This window comes from Agelaius phoeniceus, chromosome 19 (assembly GCF_051311805.1).
Source record: "Agelaius phoeniceus isolate bAgePho1 chromosome 19, bAgePho1.hap1, whole genome shotgun sequence".
Lineage (NCBI taxonomy): Eukaryota > Metazoa > Chordata > Aves > Passeriformes > Icteridae > Agelaius > Agelaius phoeniceus.
The window spans coordinates 9,127,934-9,145,756 of NC_135283.1; the positions used below are offsets into that span (position 1 = coordinate 9,127,934).

The 17,823-nt window shown below is 43.7% G+C and overlaps 1 protein-coding gene across 3 annotated transcripts in view; it reads left to right on the plus strand.

The window, feature by feature from the left end:
• RAB11FIP4 (RAB11 family interacting protein 4) overlaps window positions 1-17,823 on the plus strand; it is a 121,311-nt gene that overhangs the window by 29,708 nt on the left and 73,780 nt on the right. For all 3 annotated transcript variants that reach the window (XM_077188383.1, XM_077188384.1, XM_077188385.1), the window contains exons 2-3: window positions 8,188-8,275; window positions 17,718-17,806. In XM_077188383.1, the coding sequence (XP_077044498.1) occupies window positions 8,188-8,275; window positions 17,718-17,806 (177 nt within the window). The remainder of the gene's footprint in view (window positions 1-8,187; window positions 8,276-17,717; window positions 17,807-17,823) is intronic.

The following is a 17,823-nucleotide window of genomic DNA, read 5'->3' on the forward strand; positions in this document are numbered from 1 at the left end:
GCACTCTTGTTTCAAACTTCATTGGTGATTCTTTGTGGCTGTAAAACGTTTTGTTGTGTTAAGTAAGAGGTTAACCAGGAAGATGTATGGTGTGAGAGAAGGGGTTCCATAAGAGTAATGACTTTTGGATCTCAGCTATGGTTAGACATTCTAACTGGAAGGATGATACCTAGAAAATTGTGGTATGTATGGCAAGAATTGTATTTGTTGTTATCCCAAGTTAGGTTTGTGTCATCGTGTGTTAAAGACTGCAAGTGATTTCTCATTCTGGAACAGAAATCAGAGCATCAATTTTCCTAACACTGCCTGTATTTCTGTTATACACATTTATTGAGTTCATGGAGTATTATGTTCTCTTAATAGCTCATTTGCATATTAGAATGTTTTGAACAAGTCCATCCCTAATGTGTTCTCTCAGCAGTACTGTGTGGCTACTCTTTTCCCATCAGAAAATTAAAAAATGCTATTAGCATAACAAAATGCTGAAAACGAGATGATGACAAGGGTCTGCCCAGTGGGGCAGATTTCATTGCAGCAGAGCACAGTTTAGAAATACCTGTGTGTTGTGTCAGATCATGCCTGCTGCTCCATTGTCCAGTTGAGGAGGTGTATTCAGAGATGACAGACACCAGCCCCTGAGCAAGTGAGACAGGGTAAGAAACCCCACAAGCTACAGCATGGCCCAGCTCCAGGCAGCTTCCACTGCTGCCTGCAGCATCACTGCCTTTATGGGGCACTCTGAGTGCGGGGTCAGTATTGCCATCACCACTTTAAAGAAGGGGAAGCCAAGACAGATGAAATACTTTGCTGGTAGCATCATGCTGCTGGAAGATTTGCTGTTCTGCCCTGTGTGCCACAGCCCCATGGCCACTGGATGCCAGCCCCAATGCCACTGGATGCCAGCCCCATGGCCACTGGATGCTGGGCCCATGGCCACTGGATGCCAGCCCCATGGCCACTGGATGCCAGCCCCATGGCCACTGGATGCTGGGCCCACAGCCACTGGGTGCCAGCCACACAGCCACTGGCTGCCAGCCCCATGGCCACTGGATGCCGGGCCCACAGCCACTGGGTGCCAGCCCCATGGCCACTGGATGCCAGCCCCATGGCCACTGGATGCTGGGCCCACAGCCACTGGGTGCCAGCCCCACAGCCACTGGATGCTGGGCCCACAGCCACTGGGTGCCAGCCACACAGCCACTGGCTGCCAGCCCCATGGCCACTGGATGCCAGTCCCAAGGCCACTGGATGCTGGGCCCATGGCCACTGGCTGCCAGCCCCAAGGCCACTGGATGCCAGCCCCAATGCCACTGGATGCCGGCCCCAATGCCACTGGATGCCAGCCCCAAGGCCACTGGATGCCAGCCCCAAGGCCACTGGATGCCAGCCCCATGGCCACTGGATGCCAGCCCCAATGCCACTGGATGCCAGCCCCAATGCCACTGGGTGCGCTGTCCTGCCCCACAACAGGGATCTCCCAGTCAGGATAAGCCCGCCTGCCCCGGGGGCTGTGGTATGGATCCTACAGCTCCTCCAGAAGATGAGAGGAGGCTGTTCCTGCCCTGCTCTGCTCCCTGTCCCTGTGTGCAGTGCTCAGCAGGTTGGAGCTGTGTGTCCCTGCCTTGGGGAAGGGCAGCAGCTGCCCTGCCGTGTGCGCCGCAGCTCCGCAGCCACTCCCGCCTCAGTGGCTCTGCTGTGCTCGCCATCTGTCACCCACCTGAGCCCAGGTGCTTGTGCTTGCACAGAGCATTCATAACACATCAGCACTGGAAGCTTCCATTGCCTCTGAATGCACTCAGCCACCTGCAGTGCTTCTGGAGCCACCTCTTTCTTTCTGTGCCTTTGTGATTCACGGATACATTTCACATCCTCCACACGGTGGATGTTTTCTCCATCTGGATAACTGGTGGATATTTTTCTCCCCTTGGACTGAGGCCCCATGGACTCAGATCTTATTTGAAAGAAGATGCAATTCCATGTGTTATGCTAAACCCGGGGAAGACAAGTGAATGGACTCCCTTGGATTTGATTAGACCTTTTGCATTGCAGCCATTAGTAAATGATGGATTTGACAGATTTAGGAATTTGCTCAAAGTTGAGGCCAAGATTACTCAACAGATTTGCTTATGTCATTTAGAACACAGTCCCAAGATCTGCCTTCTAGCTGGTAAATTGGGTGTGCACAGTTAAAGCAGAAACTGAAACAATCCTTTCTATTTACAGACAGCTCACAGAGAAGCCAACTTTCAGGCTTGAAGCCCGCAGATAAAGGGGCAATGAGTGATGCTTGAAATCAAAATTCAAAGCAAATTCAAAGCCATTGTTTCCAGCAGTGATGTATGTCCCTGCATGCTTTGGGATCAGACAGCAGCTGATGGAAATTCATGATGCTGTTTGCAGTGGCATGAATTATTTACGATGCACAGTCTGCCAGGACTGAGTGGGCTGGCACTTTGTTGGACTCATGACTCTGAAATGCTGTCCCTCCACTCCTTCCATGTGTGACTGGGAACATGGTCCTGTGTGCTGTAGGGTCAGGCTCAGGGAGAGCATCAGCTCATGTGACATCCTGAAAGGATGACAGCTCAGATTGTAACCCACTTATTCTAGCCTAGGTAAATTTTCTAGGTGTGTCTCACCTTCTCAAAAGGCCTCAGATGAGGGACTCTGGTTGCTTTTTATAGTTCCAGACCCTTCCTAATTTATAGTTCTGGTGGGTAAACAATGGTGCTGATAAAACAATTGTCCTTTGCTTTTAACTGGAGTCTGTTCAGTTTTATTTTGCAGATAATGGTTCTTTGTGTCTTCCCTCTGCTACAATCTTCTTGAACCTGTAGTTCCCTGCTTGCAGAAATCTTTATACATAGTAACAAATCATCACTTGATTTCCCTTTTGCCAAATTAAACAGACGAAAATTCCCTTTTTTTGGTTGCATGAGATGTTTTAATTGTACGTCAGTTCTCTGCAACACGTCTGTGTATTCAGCATCTCATATGGCAGTGGGTACCACAATTGTGTAAGTGCTAGTTTCTCCAATGCAATGTAAAATAATTTCCCTCTTCTTGTGTTGCTTCCTTGAAATGCCACAATATCAGAGAGAAAAATCTCATTACTTTCCCCTCCATCTATAAATCCCATCTCATCAAAGACAGCCCTTCTGACTGAAGAGCTCCAACATCTGGGACCACATCAGTGCCAAGAGCACCTGAACCCAGGGGCTGGTGAAAAGAACAGGGGTGGCTCTCACACATGGGGTGGTCTCATTGCCCAGCCCTGCAGCCAGAGCAGCATTTCCAACTGTCCAGTGTAAACTCACACCCTTTCCAATATGGGAAAGGCCAGTCTGTTGAAACCAGGGCAAGTGCAGTTCTGCTGCTCCTTTTATAAATCATGTGGGAAGCTCTCTAATTCCACCCTGCGGCATTTACATGTTTAATCTCCTTTAGCTGTTTTTTTTGAGGTTTCTCACAAATGCTGCTGCCTCAGGAGATGCTGCCCAAATGTCACTGCCACAGCACAGCCTGACCTTTTCCTGCAAATGCTTGTGTTGCCTTTGTCACAGCTCCCAGGTGCTCCCTGCTTGCACTTCAGGGTGAGACGTGCTCACAGACTCCTGCAGTATGAAGGCAAATTACTGAGACAAGTTGTTTATATCAAATGGCATCTTCTGGCTGTGATTTGGATCCTGCTGCAAGATTTCTGTGGATAGAGCTGGTGTGGGGTCCCTCTGAACTCAATTACTTCTAAATCTTACAAATGTTTTTTGTGTTAACAAAATCTCTTCCTTTTTGAAGAAAATTAAGTGAGGTCAATAGAGGTCTGAGTTTCTTCTTGCCTGCAAATGGAAGCAGGATTCAGTTCCAGACAGAAAATCTTTGCTGGAAAAAGTACTGATGCTGTCTTGGCAGCTTCAGTACAAGAGCTGGCCAGGGCTCTGGAGAGGGTTCTTGGCTATTCCGTGCAGGTGCCCCTGTATTGAACTCACTTGCAAGAAAAGATCAGTTTCAAGAAATATCTTCTGATGACTGTCAGTAATTTGTTCTCTTTTCTCCCCTTCCTCCACTCTCTCTGCTATAAACCTCCTTTCCATTCTGCTTCTTCAAGTGTTCCGAGCCTCTTATTGTGTGTCAGAAAGCAGCACAGGGCAAACACCCCCTTGCAGGGCAGTCAGGATGGCTGGGACACCCAAGGGACAGGAGGCAGCACCTTGTTTGTTTGTTACAGTGGAGAAACATGTTTGCATTGAAAGGGTAATCACCCATTCATCCCGGCCAGTTAAACAATAGGGACAGAGGTTTGCTTTTCTCCAGTTGTTTCCCAAAGAAAAATGATTTATTTCTTCTCTCTTATATTTATGTCTTCTCTCTGACTATTGGATGTCTGCTGAAGAGTTCATTAGAGACACCCTTGCAGCTGCCAAAAGAACCAGCTGGATTATTGAGCCTGCAGCTCATTTTTTCTGCCTTTGTTCACTTCCTACAGTGAAGAACTAGTTTGCAATCCTTGTTTGTGCTGTCTATCCCACATGGTGGGGGACTGCTCTGTGCAGAGAGTGTCTGTCCCCAGCCCAAAACACTGCCCCATCTCATTGTGATGACTTCTGATGTTAAACTCTGGAGCACACCGTGCTCCCTGTGCTGCCTGTAGGTCCCACAGCAATCACACACTAATTTCACACTGAATTTTGGCAGCAGTTGGTTTTGTGGTCCTGTGTCCCTTGCCAGAGGATCAGCAGAGCCCAGCAGAGCCCAGAGATGTGGGGCCCAGGAGTCTGAGTGTGCCCAGGACTGGCCCATGCTGCGTGTCCCACCTGGGCTGTGCCACCTGTTCCATCACCAAGGACAGAGCTGCTGTCCCTCATTCCCTGGCAGGGGCTGTGCACTCCCCCAGTCCAGGGGGTTTTTGATTGCAAAAAATGTTTCAGTGTCCCCCAGCCTGCCAGGTAGGCTGACAAATCCATGAGGTTCCCAAGGCAATGAATAACTAAAACAACTTTTGATTCACTGTGGGGAGCCAGCCCTTTCTGAGAAGGAGGAAAGGACTTTATTTCTTTACAAAGTGAAGCAGAAGGGTGGTTTATGCAGTGTGGACACCAGAGAAGATTTAGGGGTAGCTGTAGTTTATTTGGCCACAGATTGAAATTTAACTTAAAGCAATGCCTTCAGTCTGGAATTAATGAGGAAGAGCTTCTTGCCTTATTCCAGAAAGCTATTGGTAAAAAAGCATGATCAATGCACTGCAGGCTCTTGAAAACTGTGTGCAAATATGGAGGAATTTATGTACCAAATATGTGTGTATATTAATGCACAAACCCTGTGCAAGTATCCACCCAAACAGAGTCCCTGGTGATCAAAATCCTTTTATCCCCTGACCTGCGATGGGAGCTGTGTTTATTCCTGGCTGAAGATGTGAGCACTGCTGGCATTAATTCCATCAGGCTGTTCTGTAAATTCTTTGTCATCTCCTGCACTGATGTCAGTTATTTGCATTGTAATACCCAACTGAAAACCTGCAAATTAGATTTAGGGGAAACTGGACACTGAAGCACTTTGCTCAGGTGATAATTTCATTTACTCTTAAGACATTGCTTAGACCTAAATGTGAACATATCCTCTGTTCCTCCATAATACACACTCCCAGGCATACAACATCTAATTTAATCTGATTTTAAAAGTGTAATTTTAAATGTCTGAGCAGCTAGTGGACAAAAATTATTGGATCAACTTTGAGAAATAAACTTAAAGTGCCAGATTCACTGGGAACACCCAGTGACACCACTTGTTATAGCACAATATTAAATAGACTAGAGGCTTCCCAGCTGGCTGCAGGAATCTGTGCATTAAAATTTAAAACACAATTGTTGTTTGTGAAGGTGACAGGGATAACACCAAGCTGGATTTTCCATATCAAGCATGTCTCTACTTAATTGGTTTCAGTCAGGATTTTCAGCTAGTCTGGGGTGCATTAACCACGCACTGTGGTTTCTGGGTTTCTGGTGAAGCAGCTTTTTTTTTTTTGGAAACACAGATGTGTGTTCTGGTGCTCTAAATTAGTGGGGTTACAGTAATTCCTTGTGATGCCAGGGTGGAAATTTGATCATGAGTCACACCATAGTTGACATTTGGGCTCTGCTGCCCAGCTGGCAGGACTGGAGCTCTGGAAGCCTTCTGCAATATGAAAGTTTTCAGAAAATGTCTAACTTGTCGTGGGCTCTGAACTCATCATATAGCTCCTTACTTGCCCTGCCTATACAAGCTCGTTTTTTATTTTCCCTAGGAAAATGAGAGGGGAAAGGATTTAATGTCAGGATCAAATTGTGCATTTCTCATTCAGTATAGAATTTTGCAAATGAGTAAAATTTTTTTCATTTTTTTCATCCAGATTTGCATGTTCTAAATGAGCTCTTTGGCTTATCATGGCAGTTATTGGTACAGAGGGAATTTATAGGCTCTGAGAAGTGCCTGTAAGAAGAAGCGTCATGCGCACACATGAGTGAATTATCTGCAGGGCTTTGGGAAGCTGCTGGGGTTTTGCTAGCACGTGGGAAAAAGCCACACCAGAAAATTGAGAAACTAGGTCATCTGGATTCATTTGCTGCGTCTTTGCAGCTGGGCTTTTGTTGCTGCTCAGACTGACATATCTGAGCTCACACAGACTGTGCTGCAGCAGGATTCTGTGCCCTCCTCCACGCCTGCTGTCCCTGCACTCAGCTTGTTCAAACTCCTCAGTGTCTAGAGGGCCCAGCCAAGGGCAGGGCTTTGTGGAGCTGCCTGTGAGCTCTTAGGAGCAGTAAGAGGCTGCCTCTGCCTCAGTGAGGGTCCCTGCAAGGTGCTACAGGGAAAGGCACTGGCACACAAGGGGATGTACACAAGCTCCAGCAGAGTGGTTGTCAAAAAGAGCAGCCAGCTGTGTGTCCAGGTGTGCACTCACCTCCCTGGACTGGTCTGCTGCTCACTTTATTCTTCTTTGGCTGCTTGTTCCTCCATTCCTTTTTTTTTCAAGACAGCACAAAAGCCTCTCCAGTCTAGGCTGCTTTTCTTCCTCTATCCCAAAACCTTCCTGAAAAATTTGCCAGATCATTTTTGGGGCAAGTACTAATTTGGTGACTGTGTTTAAATTCAGTATAATCTCATTCTATTGGTGAATAATGATCAGAAAGACTAAACTGTGAAGCTGAGATTATAAGGAGTAAGTACATTGCTTTTTTGCACAGGGTACTGTGATGGTGTTCACAGGACTCTGAGGATGAGGGAAGAGACAAGGATCTGACTCCATGTTTCAGAAGGCTTGATTTATTATTTTATGATATATTTTATATTAAAATGATACTAAAAGAATAGAAGAAAGGATTTCATCTGAAGGCTAGCTAAGAATAGAAAAAGAAGGAATGAATAACAAAGGCTTGTGTTTCAGATAGAAAATCCGAGCCAGCTGACTGTGATTGGCCATTAATTAGAAACAACCACATGAGACCAATCCTAGATCCACCTGTTGCATTCCACAGCAGCAGATAACCATTGTTTACAATTTGTTCCTGAGGCTTTTCAGCTTCTCAGGAGAAAAAAATCCTAAGGAAAGGATTTTTCATAAAATGTCTCTGTGACAGTGTACTAGGCACAACCATGCTCTCATCACATTAATATATTTTCGTACTGTTAATTTTCCTGTACAAAAATTTTATTCTCTGCCGTGTCAAGGAAGTTTGGTTTCATTCCAAGTGCCCAATGGGTTTTCTCTCCTATTATCCAGATTATTTAGGAAATGAGACTGCTATGGGCTGTGCACATCTTGGTCTGTCCTTTCCCTGTCCCTGAGAACTTGTGATAGAGGGGTGGAGAATCACTAAGGTTTTAAATTCCTCTGAGCTGAATGCATGGCAAGAGCTCCCAGAGAAGAGATTCTGTTACCACCCTCCTCTATGGTGAGAGGATAAGTCACAGATTCTCTCCTTATTAAGCTCTTGTGATCCCCATAAGACAGGATTGATGTGTCCCAGCTGAAAAAGTTTTGGTCAACACCAAGGTCATATAAGACATGATTTCTCCTTGCAGACCCATTTATTGGCTGGTTCAAGTGAACAGTGTGAGTATTCTTCAACTTGAAGGCTTTAGTAGAAGATACAGACTGTATCAGAGCAACAGACAATATGCCAAGCTCAACACATATTTTATCATCTTTTATTTTAGGTGGAAAAACTGGCAAAGTACTTGGACCCGAATGATTTGGGAAGAATCAATTTTAAGGACTTCTGTCACGGAGTTTTTGCTATCAAAGGTATGTGCATATTTCTTAAAAATAATCCTGTTCAGTTCCACTAATGTTTCTCTGGTTGCAGAAAATGTAATGATCAAAGACATCCTCTCTTTTAACTCTGGTTATTCGTAGTGACAGTAGAGCAGCTCTGGGAACAGAGCCAGGATATTTTTCCTTTTTGTGCATCTCATCATGCATTAATGGTGAGCAATGCTAGAGTTTCTGCATCCATAGGTGCTTGGACATTGGTTTGCTGCTAATTTTTATCAGAATAAATGTGTTGTTGTTTAAAGACAAATACAGCAGAATAAAGAGTAGCTTTGTAGTTAACCGACAGGGCCCATGTTTGATACTTCCAGATTCTGATCTGGTGCTGCCACTGATTTACCTCAGGGAATTAGGGAGCCCTTGGGCTTTCAGTTCTCTACTAGGAAATTTAAGACTGTTAAATTCCTCTTGAGGTATCTGAAAGGTATAATTAATTCATGTTGTTAGGGTACTTGGGGTCATGTATTGGAAGGAAATAAGTTAATTACAAGTTGGTGATGCAAACCCTGAAGATTAAGATCGGGTGGATCCAACCACCTCCTTTCCAAGGAAACAGTCCTTGACATTGTTATGCTTTAGAGCTTAGCCTAAAGGCAACAAAAAAAAAACAGTGAGGGGGGACTTCAGTTGATTTGCTGCTGATTGCTTTTCTAACTTTCCATAGTGAAATAATCCATCTTTTCTGGACACGTGGTGTGTCCTTTCTAAAGTGTTGCAGTGATGTCACAGCCCAGAGGCTTCACTTCAGGGACAGGGTGAATGTCACAGTGATCGTGGTGTGGTTCCAGGAGAAGCTGGGCAGTCTGCTATGATGAGATTATTACGAAGATATAACGATGCAAAAACGTAAAACCACAGTACTTTTAATTAAAGTTTGTGGCAGCCAAAGACAGTGTATAATTAGGTAAAATTGCAGTGAGAAGCTGCTCTCATCAATATTTTTGGAGACACCATCCAAGGTGACACCAATGTGTGAAGAGAAGGCAAGAGAAAGCCCAGGAAGAAAGCTATTCCGTTTGTGCCCAGACCCTAAAGTCTCTGCTTGGGGTTTTCCTTGAGCAGAAAATGCTGTAGCAAACTTGAGTTCTAGTTTAAGACACAAGCTCTGTAAATCATCTGGTGTCTTCTGTAATTCACAGTCTAAAGATTCCACAAATGCACAAAATATGATCAGGAAGGGATAGAAATGACCCAGAACATCTCTTCTGTGGTAACTGTCCCCTTGTCCATGTACCCTCAGTGATGGAGTGGGCAGCTGCATCTCCTTTACTGTGGGGACAGCATGAGAATATTGAGTTATCAGGAATGAGGCCTTGGGGGTTTTCATCCCTGGTCACCTTGTGGGAACTAATTCTTGTGTTCATATCCTAAGGTTTAATCCTGCAAAGATGTGACCAGGACAAACTGGTGTACCTTGCACTCCAGGTTTATGAGCAGCTTAAAGCCCAGGTGTGGAGCATGTAGGGTCCAGATCATTTGTGTGATGGTTGTTAGGATGTAGCTGTGAACAGATGCAGAGAAATCACCCAGTTCTGCAGCATCACCTAGAGCTGCCTTAGCACATCATTAGCATTTCAACACTTACACAGACTCAGTGCTAAGTGTTTATCATCCAAGCAGCAGCAGCTGTATCTATTTCTGATAAGACACTGTGCTGCATGTTTTCACAGCATTTCTTTAGAAAAACTGCTTCTATTGCTCACCTCACAGCATGGAAATTTTATTCATCTTTGGCTACCTGCCATATTTTCCTTAAAAATTAAATTGGTTATGTTAAAGTTCAGAAAGGGCATGTCTGCCTTTCAGAATGGAAAGCCTCCACCATGTTGTTTTAGTGCAGCCACATCCCAAGGGGAGTAGCAGGCTTATTATCTAACAAAAGCAATTTGTCTTGGCAGCAACAGATTATAAATATGATTCTTTGACATCTCAGCCTATTACAATTGCTTGGGGCAGTCAGATTAATAGAGCAAAATGAGATGCTACTATAAATCCACTGGGGTTTTCAGTAATAGAGTATGAAGTTATGCTATTCTTAGCAATGGAAGCCAAATGTTTAAATTCAAGCTTTACAATCCTAATGCCTTACTATATTTCTTATTTATGAGATTTCAAATTAATTTGTCTTAAAGTTGCTTGCCTTTATAGTATGGTGATGAAATTGTTTGCTGCACATAGGTGATATAGTGTCAAGGTTTTTTAGTGGTTCAGTGCCTTGAATTTATTTAAATCATGAGGTTTCAGACATCTAAGAGCAACAGATTCAAATCAGAGTTGACCTCTGATGATGTTGGTTTGAGTATTTCATATCCAGGGTTGAATTTCTGTGAAAACCTAAATACTGGAACTTGAAAAAATCCCAAACATCTAAGTATTTAATGCTCTGTAACTGGTTGATAGAGAAACTCCAATCCCTGGATCTAAAATCTGCAGCTTGGCCTCTCTCCTCCATAAACCAGGGCATTGTTTAGTCTTGCATGGTACACATGAGAAGGGTTGTGTTCCTCTACAAATGGACATCAAGTCCATTGTTGGACTTGTTTCCTCCTGGAGCTGCATAAACCTCATGACACATGGGTCATGTATCTCTGCAGCAGCTGCTGGGACTGTCAGGTGGAAAACAGTTCATTTCCTCCAGCTGGTGAGTAGCAGGAGCTGTGGGTAAGGATGAGAAATCTCACTGACAGTAGGACCTTGGGAAGTGGTGGAGAAGATTTGTGTAAATGGAGGTGAGTATTCTGGAGGGCTGAAGGTCCTGAAGGAGCTCCTTCCCACTTTGTCTCTGGGGTGGAATACTGGACAGGTATGGTGCTTGCTATTTATGGAAAGCTTTGCTTTTTCTGCTGGTCTTTTGTGGATTAAAGGACTTTGCCTCAGCATCTGTGCTGAGTCCCTGCTGTCCAGGCTGCTTTCCCATGCAATTAGGCTTTTCCAGAGCCAGGGATAGGCTTGCCATCAAATTTAAAGCTTTGCAGCAATTTCATTGGAATGCCAGAGTGTGAAGGTTTTACTTGTGCTCAAGCTGCCCTCTCTATCTGCTGCCTGCAGGGCTTTAATAACTGTCTGCCTGTAGAGCAATTGCCATGAAATAACACCTGTAGCCTCTTACCTAAGTGCTTTGTGGCACTGCTCAGAGACACTGAGAGCAGCCAGAATATCACTCAAAGGCTGAATTCCCATTAATTTCAGCAGGGTCAGCATGAGAACCATTACTGTTTGCTCAGCAGAGCCAATGAGTGTTTTTGCTGCTCTGAATTTATATTGTACTGATCCAGTAAATATTTTCTGCCACTTGTAATACTTAAAAGCTTGAGTGGAGCTGTTAATTCCCTGTGCTCTGCAGGCTGGTGGGTTCCACAGTCAGATATGTTTGCAGGACCAGGCTCTAATTGAGTCTGACCTGTTCCTTGTATTCTAAGATTTCTGTTGTCTTTCCAATAATCTCTTTACTTTGATATTCTGGTTAAAAGTACCCAAACCCTGACTAATAAAGGGGGAGCTCCCCCTACTGCCCTCGGTGTTACAGCTCACCGTGATAAGAGGGTACTGTATGAACACGGATTAATACAGAATTAAAATACAAAGGCAGATATATTCTGACTTTATAGCTTATTTTAACCATGAAAACAGTGCTGGCTGCTGTGCAGTGTTTGGAGGGTCATGGCTTTTATAAACGGGAGAGACTGAGCCACGTCAGCACAGAGCATTTCTGCATTTCTGAATCTCTGTGCTTTAGCAGAGTCACTGTTTTGTTCAGATGAAATCATACAGCCTGTTGTCTCCTGGAGCAAGGGAGTCTTTCCTTCATGTTGTAGAAGTTTTAAGGACATTTTAGTTATGCTTGGTTATGGAATTTGAAAATGGAGAGTTGTAGGATCTCCTTAATATTCATTAACAGCATGGAAGAAGCACAGCTGTGAATTTATACACTTCCCCACCCGCAGCAATAGCAACCTTTGAATCTTCAAAAAAGTAACACAGACCATTATGTGCCTTCAAAAATCCATCTCCGTGCTTCCCTAGATCCTGAAGCATCTAATTAGTGCAGTTGGTTGGAAAGCTTCTAGAAGCAAGCTTATATATAAGCACCTAAAAGTTAAAAAGTAGATATGTTTCTCTGTGAGTTCCTAGCACTTTTTAATGAAAATTTCAGGAGTACAAATTTACCCAATGTTTCAAAGAAATGTTCCAAAAGGGATATTGGCTGTTCTGCTAGCTCAGACTATGGCAGGTTATTTGGACTGTGAAATAATATGAAAATAATAGAGTATGAAATTTGATGGTGTTTTTTCATAACAAAGTTTTCCAAAGCAGAATATTTGTGGCCTTCTGTTTCACTGGAGATTATTTTTTTTCTTAATAGCTTTTATAGTTTCATTCAGATGCTCCAAGCAAATGTCTTTCTCACAAAACCAGTGTCAAGTTTTGGCCATCTCCTTCAACTAATTATAAAATCTAATTTGCAGTCCCATAGCTGAGAAAAGTGTTGTGCCAGCTGTGCCCTGAAGATCCAGCACGGACTAAGAGATGGGTGTGTTGCAGTCATGTAAAAGGGAGTTTATTTGCCTAGAATATCTAGGACCAGGACAGCTGCACCAGCATGGGAATTTCAGTAAAGCACATCAGAAAAGCCCAAAGTCTACATGAACCCATTTAGGTTTGTAGCTGTAGATCTCAAACTTCAATGAGGCTGTAACTGGAGCTGATCTGATGGATCTATCTGTTCTGGTAAGAATAACTTACTGACAGGGGTGGTGCTTGGGATGGCTCAGGGACAAGGACTGTCAGTGAATGTGAAGAGCTGAGCTCTCCTGGAATTAATTACTTGTGGCTGCTCAATGAACTGAAATTGGCTACTCCTGAAAAAACTTGAGAGTTTTCGAAGACTTCACTAAATACACTCTGAAACCATAAATGAGTCTAATACACCACTAAAGATCCAAGGGCAGATAAAGTGAAAAGCTCTTGCTGTTAGGAAAAATGCCAGAAACCAACTACATTCAATTAGGTAACCAGATTTGATTTCCTATAGCATTAAAATTGCTTAATTGCCTGTGAAAATTGTCTGATGTGTTATGGGTTAAATCTCCTTCTTGGAGCATTTGCAGGAAAGAGCTTTGCTAAAATTGAGTTTATTTGTGGCCAGAATGTCTGTTTGCAAATTGAATTTTTGTTAGGGTGGGAAAACCATTTATAAATAAAACTGATTGTAAATTCTTAAAATTATCTCATAAGGGATATCATGTCTAGTACCTGAGTGAACTGAAAAAGTTAAAGGTTCATGTCTTCCCCTTCAGTGACTTGTAAATGACTTTCATCCTCTTTGCTTAGGACTGGAGATGACCCTGTTCTGGCCAAATGAATTGTGTTTGCTTTTTCATTTGTAGTATTAGGATAAATATTTTAAACTCAGATAATTTTGTCAGACCAGGCTAGAGAGTGACTCAGTGCTTTGTTAAACTAGAACTCATACACATCCACGTTTCAAAGAGTCTCTTGAGTGGACAGAGAAGCTGCTTCTGTGCTGGCTCATCAGGTGTTTTTAGCCAGGAAAGAAATTTCAGCAGCTTCTGGCCACTCCCATTTTGTGATCTGATTGTTCAGTCCTTTTTTCAGACACAAGCTTGCTGCCAGTCTGTGTCACAGTGATTTACTCTGAGCACAGCCTTTCACACTGTTTCCCCATAAAGGGCAGCCTTCAGTGGAGCTGCAGCTATTCCTGCCTTACTCTTTCCTCTCTTTGCTTCCTCACTGTTATTGCAGTGCAGATAGATCTTCTTGCCAAGTGCTGCCCAGAAATGTAGATGAAATTTTCCCAACTGCAGCAAAGGAAAGAGAACATTGAGCACATTAATATCTTAAGATACAAGTAGACATCCAAATGAAATATCTCTAATCAGCCATGTAAGTGGCTTTCAGTTCTACCTTTTCCAGGAAAATGAATTTATAGCAATAATAGGACATCTCTAGTGCAAGAGGCCCTTAAAGTAGCCAGGAATTATTCCTTTGCTTCATTGCAATGGGTTATTTTTGGACAGATTCTAGCCTTGGGTGCACACTGCTGCACAGCTTGAAATATCCACCATGGCAGTTCTGCAGACCTCAGCACGTGGGGTTCTGCTCAGGAGTGGTTCTGCTAGCAAAGAACAAATCTTTGTCCAGTACCTTCCTATTTCCATATTGAGATTTGCCAGAGCAAACCTTGATTTGTTGGTTTTTTCTGTCTGGACTGTGGCACACTAATTTAGCTCACTGCACTTCCCAGGCTGTGTTCTAGTAAGAACATGTCCTAGGTAATAAGAGCACACATGGCACAGCATTGGAGACACTCCAGTGTTCTCTCTTTATGTTACACCTTTGTGTAACCCTCTGGACTACCTGAAAATTTCAAATTATATTTAGATGAGGGGAGCAAAAGGTGAGATTGTATTGGCACTGTTGCAGAAAAACACTGAATAAGAAAGCTGATTCATCACATGTGTGATGTGCATCACCTTCCTGGTGAGAAGGGGTGGTGCAAGGAAAAGACCTTCAGCATCAGTCCTCTTCCAGAGGGAAGAGATTCCAATTTGAGTCCCCACAGGGAAGAGGAGAACAGAGAACTTACTCTTAAAACTCAGTTCTTAACAGGGATAAAAAAGTGGCACAATCTTGAGATTCTTGAAACCACTGGATATTTTTTTCATTGATTTGCTGGATGTTGGAACAGGTTCAGATGTCTGCAAGGTAGTGGTGATGTGGTTTAGGAATCTCAGAGGAAAATGGTCTCTCAGCATTTCCTTCTCTTCTTCCCTTTTTAATGGAATATAATGACCTGCAGATCTTCCAGGAGGATGAAGAGAGCCAGGCTGTGAGGCCAGCTTGCATGCAGAGCAGGGCTCAGGGGATACTGCCTGCTGCACACCCAGACACCTCCCCACTAAAAACTCACCTTGGCAGAAGGAGACTGGCTCAGATGAACTTACACCCTGAATCTGCCAGCACCAATGGAAACTTGGCCTGTGACTACAATAAAAGCAAGATTTGGCTTTGTTTTCCATTTTAAGCTATGGAGTTTGGTAATCAAATTGGATCATATGGCTGCTGATGTTCTGGAAATGGATTTGGGGCTTGGCCAGGTTCTGGATCAGGCTGTAAAAGCCTGGGTCAGGTGCTCTGGTGAAGAAGTGGTGAGGGCTGCACTGAGTCAGTTGGATGCAAAGGAGGCAATGCTTTTCTCCCCAGTGTTTTTACTGAATAAATGACAGGCCAAGAGCTATCATGAAGTGGTTCTCCCTAATGGACAAGGGAAATGAAAGAATGTGTTCAGGAGAGGAGACACAGAAGATTCTACATTTCAGACCCTGGAGATATGGGAGCTGTTTGTGACTCTAGCTCTAACAGACTGGCTGGCCTTTTGAAAGGAGGCACGGTAGAAACATTTCTCACACCCTTGTTTTGGGCAGTTAAATCCTTATTTGAAGATCCACAACTTTTGTGACTTTTCCCCACGAAAAAAAAAAAGAAAATTGGAAGAGCACTGTTGTGAGCACAACTGTATTAGGAAAGTAAAGCTTGGAATTATGGTGTAAACTATTGTTGTTGAGAAATTTTAGAACACTGTAAACATGCTCTGTTCATTACACCAACCTGCATCCATTACTGTGTAGCACTTGGGTATTTATTTCCTTTTTTGCTGGAGGTAATTCGCTTTAAGGAGTGGTTGCTCCATCTCATGCAGAGACCTTTTAGCAAAACAGTTCATACATGTGATGAGTCTCACAGTGGGTGCTGGCACAAGGCAGTTTGATGAGCAATAAGCTTTAATTGTTAATGTCAAAAGGTAGAAAAAATAAATTGAATTTTCCTCTGTGAGAGGACTAGCAAATAACCTTAGGCAAGCACAGAGCATTTTAAGCTAAAACCAAGAGGAAGAAAAGGATTATGGCTGGGTGGGAAATGTGACAGTTACAGGTAGGGCAAGTTGTATAGAAAGATGCTCTCTCCAGGCAAACAAGTTTAACATCTTTCCTCTGTCAGTCAGTAGATTATGTTTTTGATTGTTAATCCCAGATAAACTCCTCTTTGGGAAGTGACCCTACCACACATTCTTGCCCACTCACTTCTCCAGCAAAGTGGGTATTTAACAGCTTCATTTATCCTCATTTATCTGCTCAGTACCACCTGAGACTCTCACTTTGCTGCAGAAGCTGAAAAAGGGAAACAAGTCTTGCTGCCTTTGTCCATGTGACATTTCTGAAGTCCTAGTGATGTCTCCATCCAGCAGGTGCTGCCTCAACATGTACCTGTGTGTGGCAGACAGGGACAGCACAGTGATCCCCCTCTTAGGCTTTTTCATCTGGTAATTTTTTCTGGTTTCTAAAGTACTCCTTTCCTTTGCAAGGGACTCCTCTCCATAACCACAACATGTCTTCATCCCTACAGATGTTATTCCTTCATGCAAAACCAGGAGAAAAGGTCAGCTAATGGTATAAATCTGTTCAGTTCACACTTCCTTCCATCCCCCTGTTTCCTCTGGCTCACCTACTTTGGGATCCATGTGTAATGTCACAGCCAAATATATTGTATTAGTGCTGGGATGGAAGGGAGGAATAACTGCTGGGCAATTGCAGCTTCCAAGTAGGATAGTGCACAGCAATGCTGAGAAGGTTTCACACAGCCTGGGCCCAAGGCTGTGAGCTGGGTGCTCTGAAATAACCTGGCCTGACATTACTGCCTTCTGCAGCTCACCCTGCCAAGTGGAGTCACTGGTAATCAATGAGGAACAAGGCATCTGGTGATTTCAGTGTTTCTATATTTGTCTCAGGTTTTCAGATAAGAGAAAGACTGAGGGAAATACAGACATTGATTTTTCCAGCTCTTAATGTGGTTGTTAACAAAAGCAAACACACAAGCTTCAAGTCTCTGGTTGCAGTGCATAGATACTTGCTTGTGAAACACTCTGTGACAGAGGTTTTTTTTGAAGGGGGATTTGTGACACTTGGGCATTGTCCCTTTGTCATTTTGACCAGAGAAAATTAGAAGCAGCTCCACCTGACACTGATGTGCAGTAGTTGGTAGCTCATGCCAAGCCTGCAAATCCAGTGTTTGACTCCAGAGCCTGGGTTTGGTTAGAGGTGGGTTGGTACCCCACAGGGTAGTTTACTGAGCCAAGCCATGCTCAGCTTTCAGTTTCATTGCAGGCTAGTGTATCCATGCTGAGATAATTGCACTTTTCAAGTTCCACACCTTAAATGTGTGCTGGGCAGAACTCTGAAGTCAGAGTTGTGTTACATCTATTTAAATAAATCCCAAAGCTGCCTTCCAAGGTTTTGTGCATGCAGACTGGCTAGAAACCAGTGTTTCTTCCTCCATTGTCCATGTAACGGAAGATAAGCTCTTGGCCTGACCATTTTGTCTTGTTTCTCTTTGCCAGGCTGTGAAGAGTTACTAAAAGATGTCCTGTCTCCTGAAAACTCAGAGCCCCAGCACTACCAGCCACAATATGATGATTACTATTACCAGGTAAGAGAAGCTCTGTT